General features: G+C 37.3%; 2 protein-coding genes across 2 annotated transcripts in view; one reads left to right on the top strand and one right to left on the bottom strand.

The window, feature by feature from the left end:
* LOC141446281 (BTB/POZ domain-containing protein 3-like) overlaps positions 1 to 6,655 on the bottom strand; it is a 32,496-nt gene extending 25,841 nt beyond the window's left edge. Inside the window, exon 1 of the mRNA XM_074112815.1 lies at positions 6,493 to 6,655. The gene's annotated coding sequence lies outside the window, so the exon portion shown is untranslated. The remainder of the gene's footprint in view (positions 1 to 6,492) is intronic.
* A 774-nt stretch (positions 6,656 to 7,429) lies between these two features.
* On the top strand, positions 7,430 to 15,471 carry LOC141446280 (tektin-B1). The gene is made up of 7 exons (XM_074112813.1): positions 7,430 to 7,582; positions 8,933 to 9,144; positions 10,585 to 10,801; positions 13,025 to 13,239; positions 13,431 to 13,653; positions 14,501 to 14,724; positions 15,159 to 15,471. The coding sequence occupies exons 1-7, from the start codon at positions 7,580 to 7,582 to the stop codon at positions 15,355 to 15,357; spliced, it is 1,293 nt and encodes a 430-aa protein (XP_073968914.1). The 5' UTR covers positions 7,430 to 7,579; the 3' UTR covers positions 15,358 to 15,471.
* The last annotated feature ends 367 nt before the right edge of the window (positions 15,472 to 15,838 follow it).

Genomic DNA, 15,838 nt, shown 5'->3' with positions numbered 1-15,838 from the left:
AGTAATGCGCATGCTCCGTCATAATTTCTGTTGGAAGCAAGCTTATACAATACGAGCTAATTTCATATTTAAATGTTCAAATTCTTCTGTTTTTTTTTGTTTTGTATCTAATATCTGGAAAAGATTTTTTTGCAAATTAAGAACCCATTTTTATGGAAATAGAAAGATTATTAAGGGCCATATTTTCACGTGGAAACCTGGAACACAATTTAGTAACTGTTGCTGTAATGTAGAGTTCCATTAGCTATAAACTATTAATAAAAAATTAAATGGGTAACAAAAATTCCAGAGCTTTTTAAGTATTTTAAAACGGTTCTAATGATTTTTAATTCGTTTAACCTCCAAGTACTGTTTTCTTCTAAACTTTATATAAGCGGCGTTCTAGAGGAGAATTAAAGCACTCCCTCAAAATGACGCCATTATACTGCATCCCTGATACCCTGATAGATCGTACAGGCCGTAGGTATGAAAATGATGTAGCTCACAACCATTAGGAGATCGCGCAACCGTTTTATGATTTTTTTCTTATTGCTTCAACTCTTTTACAATGGCTTTAATTTCTAGTTTAATTACAATCGAAAGAACATAAAATTTTCCATAATAAAGATGATGATGTCATTTTGCCAACAAATAAAGGCGACATTAAAGTTAAAATATTAAATTAAATCAACTCCATCTTGCCAATCTTTTTTTTTCTTAGCAGAACTAATAAATATCTTGAAATTATTGCCAATTGAAAGCTCTTATTTACCATATTGGTCCTCAGGTTGGCCAATTTTAAGGGAAAAAGTTGAGATTCACTAAAAATAAATAAAGAAAATGGCGTCTTTCTCGATAAGGCAGAAAATGGAACCACGGCTTATATATTTTTTTTACTTGAACGAGCTGTAGAATTACCAATCGTTGGATATGAACATGAAATTTCTAAGCTAAAAGTCTGGAGTAGAACAACACGGGAAGTGCGACCTTACACAACGTCTTTGTCTGTAATTTCCTAGACAGTCGTCAAGATATTCATCCAAACATGGAGAGTATTAGGCCTAACACTTGCGATTTTCAACTATTCCTCACGATGTATCGAATTAAATTGAGTTCAGGACGAACTGTAACGTCACGCTTACATAATCAGTGACCTGTAATAATATTGTAGTCAATTTTTTTCTTATTTTTGGGTCAATTTTAACTTTTAGGTAAAGTTAAAGTTATAAACATAGCGGTAAGCGAAATGTGTTTGTGATTTTTGTATTTAAGGCCATTGGAATCATCTGCACACGGCCTCAGGACTGTGTACTCTTAGCTACAAACAACACCGTCACTGTGGAGATGGTTAGGCAGAGAAAATCCAAAGCTTCGTGTTTGTTCACAACAGTTTTTCATGAAAATTTATTTCCACTGTTCACAATATTTCACTAAAAATAGGATAGCTCAGCCACAGGGGGCAAAATCGAGCATTAATTTATGTAGTAACTTCTTACTGACAGTGACATCTTCTACTGACAAGCCGTGTCAAACTTATCTTTGAATGATTGGCATTTTATTAAAATATTTTCTATCTAATCAACCCATAGCTTCTTACTTTCTCTTATTTTTAATTTGCATAAACACTGTTTCTCTTATTACTATTAAATTGCAACAATTTATAATTTTACAAACAATACAAACAGTTGAGATAACCTGAACGTTATAATTTATAACCTTCCCCAAAAGTACAAATTCTCCTTATTTTATCACATTTGAGACTAATCGGGCTAAATTTAGAGTTATTTATTGTTGTTAACACGTTTAGGGAGACAAATATAGGGGGGCTAACTCCTCTCTGACAGAAGAAACAGCGTCGAGACCCCCCCCCCTTAATAGCACTTTTTCTTGGAAGGTTTAACAAAAACAAGTCCATGCGTTTAAGCCTAATGTTTTTTTTTAACAAAACGGGTGACTAGAAGAAGCATTTCTGGACCTGCCGTTATTACTTAAATTTGACAATGATTTTCTAGAAATGTGTTTGGTCAGTGTTGTTACGATAGATTGCTAATTTAAACGATATTCTCAGGCGCCACGGTAGCCGAGTGGTTAGAGGCGAGACCTGTAAAGCTTAAGATGAATTGTGGTACTGGGTTCGATTCCCGGTCTTAGGCCTTGGATTTTATTTAAAGGTTAATAAAAAAAAATTACAGCAAAGTATGTTTGCTAGTTGCCTCCGTCCACGACACCTAATTTGCTAGTTGGACGTATAAGCCCGCCTGAAAAAATAGGCAATTACTTTACTTTTTTTACTTTATAAACGATGTACTCTTTATTTAAAAAGAAAAAACTATGAAAATTTTATCTATTACACGAAAAGCGGAACCAATTGTCAAAGTTGATATTTTCCAGCAGCCAGTATTTTGTGCAGTTTTGGGGATCAACTAATTGCTATTTACGGACAAAATTATTGTTTATGTTTTCTTTTCCAAGATTCCTATTTCGCTCTTTCTACCACATCCTTAGAATTTTACCAATAAAAACACTTGAAGAAATCTAAAAAACCTACTCTGGACAGTTGCCCAAATCAGTTTTGTTTTGGATAGACACGTGAGAATGTTGTCCAGCTTCCAAGAGTGCCTGAAATAGCACGTGCACACAGAAGATATGCGGGCAAATATTAAACAGGAAGTTAAAACTCTTTTTACCACTCACCCGACTTCCTTCAAAATAATAATCGGCAGATTTTCCTATAATTTGTCAGACAAGAAACGGAAATGAGTTACTCACCAAGAAGTGATGCGCACATGGAGACAGGAAAGTAATGCCTATTTTTTTCACTGCCAAATTAGGTGGTGACGAAGGCAACTTTACTGCTAAATTCCTTTCATTAACCACTAATTAAAGTCCAAGGCCCAAGACCGGCAATCGAACCCAGTACATCTTAGTTTTAAGGGTCGCGCACCTAACAGTACGCCGTACAGAAGCGCCTGGGACTTCCAGTGGAACATATGGTTACTCCAGATTATATAATTTTTGTGAGTATTTTATATTCTTTAGAACTTGAAGATAGTTCACCACTGTCTGTCTGGAAATCAGAGCAACAAGAAATCATGCAGCATTGAAATAGCTAAATTTTGAAAAATAGCTTTTTTTAAAATCGCTGTACGAAGTTTTCAGATTAAAATTTGAAGTTAAAGGATTACATTGATAAGACTTCGGCGTTGCTAGGGCTTCTCTCAAGTTTCTACAAGTAACAGAATTAGCTGGTAGTTACAGACGTCTGTGAAACCCATACATTTAAAGGGAAGAGATGTTTTCAAATTCAGAGGATGTCCAAAAATTGGGATTTTTTTTCTTTGAACTCGGTGCCTTCAAAGGCACACTTTTAGATCTAAAAATTTTGTCTGAGAAAAACATTCAAGAAAAATTAATTTGAGGACAATTCTAAGAATGGGGAAGGCTTCCCTCTACAAAAGCCTAAGCAGTGATTCCGACGGCCCGAACACTAATAAAGAGAATTAAATGATTATTTGGAAGGAAATGGCATTCCGAAAGTGCGAATTCCCTGAGGATTCCAGTTTCCCGCGATTGTGCTGAAATTTAATATTAACAAAATTTATGAAATATATTAGCCTCCAATCGGCGCCATTGCGCGTATTCATGCGCCAGACTATACGTCTACAAAATTCGGAGAATTCCTACTATTGCGACGAATGTTGATGACGCTGTCGCTGTCTAAACAGCATGCAATCCAAAAGTTGTGCAAATTGGTTCGCACTTGTCTGGCTAAAACGGTGATGTTTGCGAATACAACGGCAGACATATCAACCTTCTGAACGAACTTAATATTTCTCTTCAGGGGTCTTATATGAAAATTTTCACAGCTAGAAATAAAATGGTTCCTTTAAAAAGAAAAAGGAAGCTGGCCCTCTGGGAGGGTAGTTTACAGGAAGTGGGAATGTGTGTCTTTGGAGCAGATGACATCAACAGCAACTTGTATGCAACCTATAACCTCAAGGTGTGGTTATAATTGCAATAATCTCTTCCCAGAAAATGAAGGCCCATGTAACCCTCTGGATCTATAAACCCCTTTTTAGACCTCTCTCCATAGAGGAGCACAGCCAACTTGAAGCTGCCAAGTTGGTCGTGTTTTTGTACTTTCTCAATATTTGAGTTAAAAGCCTTTTCTACACTACATCAGCGACAAACACCAAGCAAAGAAATCTACTGCTTCTTAACACAGCGCTTCGTCTTTCAGCAAAGACGCTGTAATCACAGGAACCAATTTTCTTCCAAAAATGCATTTACAGTTATCGCACTAACAAGAAAAAATTTAATTTCTTAACAATAGATTTAATAAACAAAATTCTTTCTAATATTAGTCTACTTCTGGATGTCGCTGATGCGTTAAATATTGTTCCGTCCTTGCTGGGCTGCGGAAGTTTAAAGGTTGAGGAACAGCAGAAGAGAAAGTGGTGCAAGTGGACTTCCAGGCGTTAACCAAAAGTCTGTTCTGAAAGAATATTACTCGACCGGAAGTGCTGATGAAGTTTGGCTTTTCCAAGCGCGGCAGCAGCCTACTGCGTTTCAGACTTCTAATAATCAGAGTTTTTTTTAAAATGAAGTTGTAGAAAAGCTGTAACATTAGCTTCCTTCAACAGTATTCTCGTATTAAAATGAACATGTTCAATTTCCTTTTTCAGTAAAAGTGTTAAGTTCCAAGAAAATATGATAACGCAAGTGAAAGATGTATCTAACCTCATATCCTTCCGGTAAAACTCAACTTCGAAAATTTGATACTTCCGCTTGAAAGAGAGGTAATACAATTATTACTGTAAAGAAACACGCCGCCAAATTTGCTGCAGTAATGAGGGACTCAATGCCGGAAGTAAGAGAAAGTGGCCCGCCGATATTGAGCACTTATCACTTCCTACAGGCTATAATTTCCTACAATAATATAGTCCCCATTACTTTATTCTACAAGAAAACGAACTCTACTTTAGAACTAAGAGAAATGGGACAACCTAACCTCAGCGTTGTTCTATCACCTTCCAAATTAAAGTGTCGCTGGCGGAGGGTGGACGCTCTTACTTTAAGATTTTTGTTCAATACATAAAACGAAGACAAAATCGCTGGATTCGATCTGAGGAACTGCCACTTGTGAGTCCGATCTTATAACCACTACACCAAACCTCCCTTCTGTTACCACTTCATAGTAAGAAGAAGTAAACTTTCCAATATCAAGTTTCCACCAGCTTGGGGTCCACTAAGTCTAAAAAAGTAGTTGTTATAAAATAGGGGGTGTTTTGGCCCTCCTGATCTGTGAAAATCTTTTTCTTTTATTATTACCGAATTGTAACGAATGAAAAATGATCACTGAAATTTAAGATGCACTTGTTTTCTCAGGGTTTAAACTTGTGCAAAAAGGGAATTCCCTTCATGCAAAATGTTTACGACATTCTAAAATAATTATAGTGGCCCACAATGTCACAAAGAATCGAAGCAAATCCAGGCAACTTGATGGCACCGCTCTTGAAAAATCGAACCAAAAATATTATACAATAAGATCAAGTTATTGGATGCACTGACATCCATGTCAGGAGTGCAAGTGGATAAAGTTTAAGATGGTTTGACCAACAGGTGAGGATAGGACAGGACATCAAACTACGGATGCAGAATCAGCAATGCAGCGGATACCCTGAAGCACTTGCGAAGATGAAATGTCTCAAAATGAGAACTTGATTAGAAGAGTTACGAGTAGTTGATTGAAAATGCAGTTAGCTCCGCAACGCTGCATAATATCGTTTATTTTTTCTGTCATAGCCAGACAAACTTTTTTCTATTTCGGACTTATTTTAGAAGTTCATTCATCAGTTCAGAGTAGAGACTTCGAAGTCAACTCTGTTCCCATCAAGAGTCAGCTGTTTAGTTAGAACACCATAGGAACAGGTTGGAAATCAAATTCTATTCCACAAACTGATGAATGAAAAATTCCGAAAGCGGTCAGAAATATACAACAATCTTAGTACTGCCTAGTATGAGAGTTACTGAGAAGATCGCGAGATGTAGAGGCAAACAATTTAAGGATGGAGATCTGAGGGATTTCTTTGAATCTCTTTGTGATCACAAGGTTTTCAAAATAAATTGGCCTTTGATTCAGATAGTTTGGTTCGTAACAATTTAATTTTAAGATATTTTTATATAAAAAGAACTGATTGAAGACGTACCTGATGTGAAAATTCATTTTTTCATGAAAAAAAATCTCAAATTTTCAATAATAATTCATTGTTTACTTTTACAGTGGCGTTTGACTTTCTCCTCAACTTGGGGCACCCCCACAGGTAGCCGGCCCAGAGAGGAGTATAGAAAAGTAAAAAAAGGTACGGGTGCCGAATGAAATAACTCAGCGGAGCCCAAAAATATAAACAAAACGATGTGTGATAATGGGGGCCGTGGAGTGACTGGCCGCTGAAGAGAAGCAGTGTTGTTGACCCAGTTCTGAAAGGTTGAGAAATCAATAGAAGAGCTCACCTGAACAGCCGAGCCGCTTGGTTCGGTTTGACGGGAACGGCACCTCGGTCGCACTGCCTAACTTGTCAAAGAACAGCCCCTACAATACACACACTAATTCACCACTAAGCTCAGCTCTGTGACTGGTGTGCGTAGCTGGTAATGCGCCGGACCGTAATAAAACAGCGCCAGGATTGTCCCTTGGCCCGGGGCCACAACACCACCACGAGCCTGCCCGATCTAATACGAATCCACACGAACTATTGCTTGCAGGGGGTTTTATCTCAAGATTTTTTTTTTTTATTTAATTCTAAGTTTTCACTGGTAATGCAAATTTTGAAGTCCCCTGAGTTTCAAAGTTTCAATTTCGGACTTACATCCATCATTAGAGGTACGATTATCCAGTTTGGTGAAGAGATTTCAACTTCACTTATGTTTCCGTCAGCAAGTTTAGTGCGAGACGGTTGGAAAGATGAAATAATTTACGTAATATCGCATAATCTTGCACAAACATTTCTCAATAAATAATTAGATTCAAAGTTCACATCACAATTAGTTCATGGCTCAACTAACGAACCAAATTTATCGTGTTTTATGGTTATACAAGGCTGATAAGATTCTGCTAATATTTAATATGGTATTGAACCCCACAGCAAGTTGTGCAGGTTTTGTTCATCACCGCATTTGCTGTATGTTCGATAAGATAATGCTCAAACATTCATGTATTTTCATGAATGATTCCTCGGGTCATTAACTGACTGTGAGACTGAAACATCATTGAAGTCGAATTCTTCAAACCAAAATCAATGATGGACAGGGATACCAAAAAAAAAAAAAATGCTGCATGGATAAAATCAACGATATTAAGTTCATTATCTTTTTTTGTTCCATAATCAATGTATAGTACTTAAAACGATGGGACAAATAAAAATATAATATACATATATTCTATTGACCACATGGTCAATTTGTATTAGGAAGGTTTTATCAATAGCATTTTCAATTATTTACTGGTAACCAAGGCAACCATACAGAAGCGCCATTAAGTTACTGTTCGTTTTCGGGTTTTACAAAAGGATTAAATTTTGCTGGACATTGTATTTCAATAATGGTAAGACAAATTTTACACTTCAACTTATTATTATTACCAAGACCTCGCTGCTTAAGTTTTGCTATTTCCTCAGAACTTGATCTTCCACAATTCCTACATACAGAAATTCTAGTTTCTCACTATCTCATAAAAGAGAGGTTTCTTAATCTACTCCTAAATGTGCAAAGAGGTTCTTTAATTACGACAAAAAGTTGTTTTCGCAAAGTTTACGCCAAGTATCTAAGGTTTAAAATCTTTTAGTAATTGTTTAGACGGACTGTTTCTGACAAAAATGTTCGAGACATAGTTATAAGCCACTTTTATTGTTGTTGTAAAACATTTCCTTGCTCCTACATATTGTTGTGGCCATGGCTGCTTCTTCTAAATGAATTATTGACGGAAGTTTACTTATGAACATGACTTACCTGTTAAAGTTCCGCCAAGCTTGTTTACTATGCAGCGATAAGGTTAAGCTAGTGTGCAGTCTTCTATTTGTGTTTGCCATATCATTTAAATGTTGGTTTGATGCTGCAGTTAAATTTTGTTTAATAAACTTAAGCCTGACTTTGTGTATAAAAGTATGAACGGCATTATTGTAACGACATCTGGCCTGATGCGAAAATACAATTGAAGGGAATAGTAACTTGGATAGTATTTTTCAGAATACCTGCAAAGGGTTTGTTTAGGTCTTTTTACACAATAAAATATAAAATTTTCAATGGTTTTCTAATTTTGTATTATACTGGGGACTTTGCCCCACCCACTAACTGGGGCCACTCCCCATTTCAGAGAGGCTCCACCCCCGAGTGCTCTAACTGGGCTTTCCTGCTAGCAAATTGTAACAAATCATCCTTCTATCTAACTCGTAAACTCTTGGATTACTATTCCGATATAGATTCGTGTTTAAAGGTAGAAGAAAGAGATGGAATAACTGAAGTAGAAAGCCAGATACTTGATTTCACCCACGATGTGTTAACAAAACGTTTGCTCGAATCGGTACAGAAATTGTGACCCGAGGGTTGGTAGAAGAGCCAGTAAGGACATTGGGGGCGAAGTCACTCGGTAGGAAAAGGCATTATTCTAAGGGTTCAAACAAAGAATAAATGTTTAAATGAAGTTTATAAATTCTTTTCATGGCAAATAGTCGGGATCCTTCAACAGTGTCTCCCACTTCCTTGTGCTTGCTAAGAACGCCAGAGCATCCTTTATCCCATCTACATCTTCCCTTGTTAGCTCGGGAAAGGTAAGAATGTGAAAAGCTTAACCAATATTTACGAAACCAAATACTCTAGCTGTCATCTTCTTGTCTGAAATTCTACTTGCCATGAAAATTTCTTCAGAATACCTAAGGAAGTGTGATTGTTTTTCCAGAATGCGGTACCTTCAGTAGTGATAATAGAGAAACCAGTGCCAAGAGTAGCGCTACCTGACTGGCATGGCAAGGTATGGGATCTCCGTCAGACTTGCGACACACATCGACAGAATGCTTTCGATTTGAGAAGCGAATCAAAAAAATTACGCAGTCAAACGGAAATAGCTACAAATTGGCAAACAAAGCAGAATAATGATCGAATGGAAAACAGGTTAAGTATATTTGTATAAGATGTAACTAGCATCAGTAACAGGTGATAAGTTCTTGGACGAGCACTGAAATGGCTTTGTTCTCAATGAAAATATTATTTTTCCTATGTTGGCGCGTGTTTTCCCAGTAGCAAGGACAACAAAATGTCCTCACAAGGGCAACTTAATCTACCGTATAGATTTCTTTATACATTTTTCTAAGTGAAGAGAGGGGGATTTATATGCTACACCATCTAAAGCATGGGTTCTTAACCTAGAGTTTCTCCTAGAGGGTCAATGATGGATGGATACGAAAAAGGTACAAGGAGATATTTTAGACGCCAATAAAGTTAATCCATTTCTATATCACGACGTCATGTGTAAAGTGGGGGCCAAAACAATAGTTAATGCTTCCTAAAGAAGCTTTTGAAATTGAAATAATCCATTATCATAATTATTCATAAATAAGACTAAGAATTAAGTATTACCTAATTATTTATTTATTGTTTTTATGATCTTGTTTGCACAAGTATAACCTAACCTAACCTAACCTAACCTAACCCAACCTAACCTAACCCGAATTCTCCCATGAAGATGTCCTGGATTTATTTTGAGATCAGTAAGACGCGAGAATGCAGATAAAGTCAGTTAAAAATCAATATTTCTGATGTTTTCCCATTTTTACAGTAAGGTTTCTTTTCAGTTAAATTATTCAAGAAGAAAAGGAAATTTAATGAAAATTATGTGTTATTGGTTTTTCACACAGCATCTATAAACGAGATGGGACTTACAAGCGGAAATGTTTTTTTGGCGGTAAAAGTTCTTCGCGGACGGAAGAACATAAGGCAGTACAGAACTGATGTCTGCTCACATAGTGAAAATGCAACATTTCAAGATGTAGATTTTCCGCTCGAGAAAACTCAACTCGATAAAGTAGTCACACTTAAACTACTTTTAGTTTGTGTTTAAGAATTAGTTATCCTGTGAAGGAGAAGGGGGTAGAGAAGGCAAGATAAAGTAGCTGCAGTGCCATGGGGTACTTAAAGCAACAATACCATGTTTGAATATTTGTAAGTTGGCTACTCCATTTGATAGCCTTTGCAGGTTCTGTCAGGAAGAGGAGAAAACGGCACTGCACGTGTTGTGTCAGTGCGAAGGGCTCGTGTGGCTAAGGATAAGGATGTTACTTTTCGGGGAGGAAAAAGCTAAGGCCTGTAAGCTTTACTCAAGAGACGCTCTCCAGCATTAAGAGTCTGATTAAAAGGACAGGTCTGGAAGGTGAGCTTTAGAGTGAGGGGAGCCACAATAGATCCAAAGGGGACGCAGCGGCGTAGGCTTTGAGGCCGTCCTAGTTTAATCTAATCTAATCTGGCTACTCCATTTCCACCGAATCATTATGTTCTCATCCAATAAAACAAAACTATAGATTTCATTCAGCTAAATTCAGTGTTCTCAATTTACAGGGTTCAGGAGATGATCCAGTGGCGAGAGACTGTGTACGCCAGCATTCGAGCGATTGAAATTGAATTTGGCAAACTGAAGGAGGAGAAAGATTTAACAGAAGCGGAAATTGAATACTTACAGTTAGGATTCGGATTGGTGAACGAATGTCTGACGCAGCGAGATCAGCGAGGCGGCGCCGATCTTTGCACGGATGATGCGGAAATTGAATTGAAATATGTAAATACTCGTATTATTTGCTCCCAACTCCGCTTATGAATCAGTCTAACATGATGGAGTAGGCAATAGAACTAAATTTTATTATCTAAAAATGCATAAAAGGCTTAGTGTAGTGGTGGGGAGGTTATTTTATTGTTCATTAAAACCTCTCTTCTGGAATTACTGGATTGTTTAAAATAATATTTCATCTTTTAAAAGTAAATAAATTTGTTGGGGATTTACGAGCAAAAGGGAATGAAGAGGGTGGAATTAAATAGAGTACTATTTAAGAAACTACTTCTTCAAAGCTTTTACTAAATTCAATAATTTCTCTGAAATGAAATTGATAACTAATTGATTACGAACTAACTCAGGATCGATACATTGTGTCGATTCTAGCAGTAATCTTTCCCAAGAACCTCTAAATCATCATGCTGGGGTAACTAATTTTCCCAGAAAAATAAAATCGCCCACAGGCAAAGTTCCCGGTAAAGTTACATTTTGGGATTATGGACGGTATTCAAAATGGGATAATGTACGTAGTTGAGAATTAAATATGACTTCCCACGAGGTGATCCCTGGATTTTGGTGCTTATTTTCTCTTCCTATGTGCTTCTTACATTTATTGAAATGTGTGGTCCGCAAACTGTTCGGAGGCGGTAAGTGCACTAAAAAAAATTAAATAGTAAAAATAATATGAATAAATTTTTGGGAATTTAAAGTTGATTTGTGCGTTGGAATTTTGAGCACAGCTGTTGTAAGAAATACTGGTGATAGTGTTCAGGTATTTTTGGCCTCAGGGAACTAACTCCCTTTTCTCAAGGGAACATCAATGGGTTGGAAATTGTTCTTGAATAGGGGTTCGAGGAAGCCATGTTCCCATAAGTCCAACTGACTTTCAGTAAACATTCCAAGTTTAAAGAAATCTGTGAGAACTGCAGTGAGAGAAAGACACACCAAAATTAAAAGAGAGAACTATTTAGTTCTAATTCTTCAGGGAATAGTTTGCGATAAGTGCGCTACTGGTGCCACTGTGCTGAATGTAGTTTGTGTAGTTTCAGAAGAAACCGCTAGGGTCGCTCCTATTATTAAGTTGAATTTCAGTATTTTTATTACTTAATTCTTTCATTAACCCCCTTAATTGCGTTTTCACCAAAAGTATTTGTCCTGAATTTTACTTTGAATGAGAAAATATGTTTCCGTGGAGGGATACGATTTGAGAAGTAAATGCCTTAGTTTTCGTTCAGGGTGCAACACAATCGCTTGAGTAAATTATGCTATTTTGGCTGCTAATCTCTCGAAAATGAATTAGCTAGTGCAAATTTTGGCAACGTTATCTTTTTAAGGTATAAAATTAACACGAACTATTGACTGTCATTAAATAAATTAATCTCTTTGAACTTATGGACTCCACGAGGTTTTCGGAAATGCAAAATAGAACAAAAGGTGGAAACCCAGCTGTACAAGCTGAACCGAGCCATGATTTTTGGGCGAGAACGGCCAGTCTTACCAACACAGCAAGTTGCCATACTGGTATTTCTGAGATTGTAACCTAACCAAATAAAATAGTAACTCTTCATTGGATGGCTATCCTTAGGATGGTTTAGGACAGTATGGCGAACCTATGACACGCGAACTCATTTTGGGTGACACGCATTGACAGAGACAAAAAATTATTACATAATTTTAAATAATATAGCGATTAGTGGAATACTTTGAAGAAATTACGGTAATAATTGAGAATAAGTATCTTGTAAACTTTCCTCAGATCAATTACCATAAAGTGGGTCATTTAATAAATCTTTTTTTGTTTTTTTTACTGTAAATATTAAAAAAATATGACTATTTCTATATTGTCACGGCACCAGGGTTTATAAGTAGGGTTTCCCAAAATTTTGACTCGCCGAACTCCAAAGGTTCGCCATCACTGGCTTAGGACATGCCCAACAATCGCCAAGAGCTTTCTCCACACACATGTTCCTAGCAGATTGGGCCAGAGCAGACTAGACTGAGGAAAATAAAGGAGAAATTTGTGCCATAGAGAGTTTGTATCATTTCCACGTTACTGTAATTAGGTAGGTCAATGATGTTTGAGGCAAGCTGCGTTTTCGCAACTCTTTCTCTGAGATTAGGCCAGACATTGGGCTTGTTCACTTACACTTTCTAATCTCCGGGTATCAAAAATTTTACTTCCGATAGAAAGTTGTTTTCGACAATCTGAATAAATTTATGATGTGTTACCAGGAATTGAACACACTGGAAGGCTTAAAACGCGCAATGACTGAAAAGTGTATGACCGCCTGGGAAGAGTTGAACAAGCTGGACGAGCTGAAGCTATTGTTACAGCAAGACCTGGAGAACAAGGACGAGGCGATCGAAATCGACCAGTACAATCTGGGCATGGACAAGCACTCGGCCTGCATCAGCTACAAGCCGGACGCACTCAGGACTCCAAATCAGTTCAGTACTTCATTTGAATGGCATTTGGTCGTAGAATTTTACTGTGTGTGTGTTATTATGTGGAATGTTAGCTAGCTGACACTTGATTAGTCCAATTTGGCGTTTAATTACAGACACGCAAAGCCCACCTGACACAATAGGTTGAAAAGATCGAATAGAATAATAGAAGAAAAACAAACTTTGTTCGCAGGATGGTCAGCTACGAGTGTTGGCTGGAACACTGCAAGTTTTTGAAACTGAAAGTGGACAACGAGCTGCAAATGGCCCAGCGTATTAGAGAAGGCTTGTCGGTGCCTCGTCAACGAGCCAGAAACGATCTGAAGGCACAAAATGAGGCGACCAATTTCGCAATCAGAAAACGAATTTATGAAACGCAAAGAATTAAAAATGAATTGGATTGGCAGAGATTGAATGTGATTTCCCTCTTATTGCCATTTTTCAAAAAATCCTGATTCCCTAAATGAAAAATTTCAAACCGAATTTGGAGGCCAGTTATTTACATTAAATGAAATCCTATGATAGTTGCCTAGAAAACGCCGTTCAGTCTTTTCAAATGTATAATTTTTGGTTATACAAATCGTACTCATAAATATTATAACAGAGTTAAACAGAACAATATACACAAACGGCACATTAGAGCAGGAGTCTTCAACCTTTACACTTTAAGGAACCCTTGGAGCTCATAGTTTTCTTGAAGGAACCTCATGTTTAAGTAGCGGATAAAATAGTTTATCAAAGCTTTTTTTCTACTCAAATTCGCAAAATTGTATCTTGTATTTAATCTTAATACAAACATCTTTAGTAAGACCATTGTACAGATGATTTCCATTTTACGTACATTTTGGCTGAGCAAATAATGATCACTTGCGGAACCCTTGTGAACGCTCCAGGTAACCCTAGGGTTCTGCGGAACCCAGGTTGAAGACTCCTTCTATAGAGGATAGCGTAGAAGCACAACTTTCTTGGATTAATGTTTCACGTAAAAAATGAAACAACTGCTTTACGCAGTGTGGGAGCAGAGTTTAAAAAAGACTGAAGAACCATTTTTAAAAACGCTAAATAAAAAATCTTTGCTGTAAAATTGTACTTCCGAAAGTTCAATTTTGGTGCAAACATTGTCTCCTCCTCTCGCATTTTCCCAATTTGAGGGTCTGGTAAAACCCTCTTTTTCCATGGAATCTTTAAATAGAAGATCTACACGATAACAATACATCCTCTCTTGAAGACTAAGAGCAGATAACAATCCTGAATGTGTTTCAGATGACTCAAGATATGGAACGTCTTGCTAAGGAAATTGACTCATTGGAGAAAGCGCTGTTCTATAAGGTGAATTCCATCAAACTGGCTGAATCTCGGCTGGAGGCCAGACTGTACAGACCAAGTTCTGAGAATTGTCGCGATCAGCCCACAATTGGACTGGAGAAGGAAGTACTAGATCTGAGGGAAACCAAAGCTTGCCTGCAGAACAAGATCGACTTGGCCAAGTTAGTATGTCCAATACTTCTGCTTCCCGGGCATTCTCAAGCTTGGGAAAGGTTGGCTGCATCGGAGAGTAATTATCTCTTGAACGATCTTTCTTGCTAAAAACCTTTTGCTTGAAATTCTTTTAATGAAAATTGGTCTTAAGTAGGGGTTCCGGGATGTCACACTTACAAGTCATTTCTTAACAGTGCAGCCAACTGTCGTTCAGAAAAAAAAAATTCAAGATGAAAACTGTAAAACAAAGGCAGTGAGAGTGTTATACAGGCAGGTATTTTGTTGCTCAGTCCATAATTTGACCATCCTAACAGACTGAAACTAGGGACTGGCAGAATACTTGGGTTAGAGTGCTTGCAGTAAAGTGACGTAATACTTTCGGTGACTGAGAATAATTGAAGTATGATAGTTTTCTCTAAGACCATTATCCTGGATGTTGCAGAGCTACTTACAACGGCCTGGAAAGACAGCTGGTAATCATAGACCGGGAGCTGCTGAACAAGAACCACGCTCTGAGCACGGACTTGCGCTGCTTGGACTTGAGGAACCGACTGGTGACGGGTAACCGTGCCCCGCCCAACACGGAGACCGACCGAAATATACAGCTGACCCAAATGCAGAAGGAAATCCCACCTGAATAGACTAACTAACGGCTCGTCAAATTTCTGAAATAACCCAAACAGTTGGGCTGCATCTTAGTTTGCATCTTTTTCTTTGGCTTATCATATTGGATAAAAAGAATCAGCAATTTCAAATGTGTAATTTTTTACTGAAATTATTGATAAGTTACTATGTTTTAAAAAAATTCAATTCAATTAGATGTGGGAAATAGATTTTGCATTTTAATAACATTAAAGGATTGCTTCACTGCATTTGTGTTTATAAACGGAAGGTTAAGGTAACCTTTCATGTGCCTGGAATCTTTTTGCGCCCAATATAAATCTCCAAGTTCTCTGGTTAGGTCACCAATAACGGAAAGTACTTTTCGATCATGCTTGTTTATGAAATAACAATATGGCGTATTTTCTTCTAACAAAGTTCTGAAGCTGAAATCATAATTTGCTTCGAAATCGTTTGTTTTCGAAAGTTGTTATTAACATTATGCAGTTTGTAAAGGCGCCA

Source organism: Rhodnius prolixus, unplaced genomic scaffold (genome assembly GCF_049639745.1).
Source record: "Rhodnius prolixus isolate KJV_2025 unplaced genomic scaffold, Rpr scaffold_1, whole genome shotgun sequence".
Lineage (NCBI taxonomy): Eukaryota > Metazoa > Arthropoda > Insecta > Hemiptera > Reduviidae > Rhodnius > Rhodnius prolixus.
Note: the sequence above shows the minus strand (reverse complement) of the source record. Positions and strands in the feature narration are given on the sequence as shown.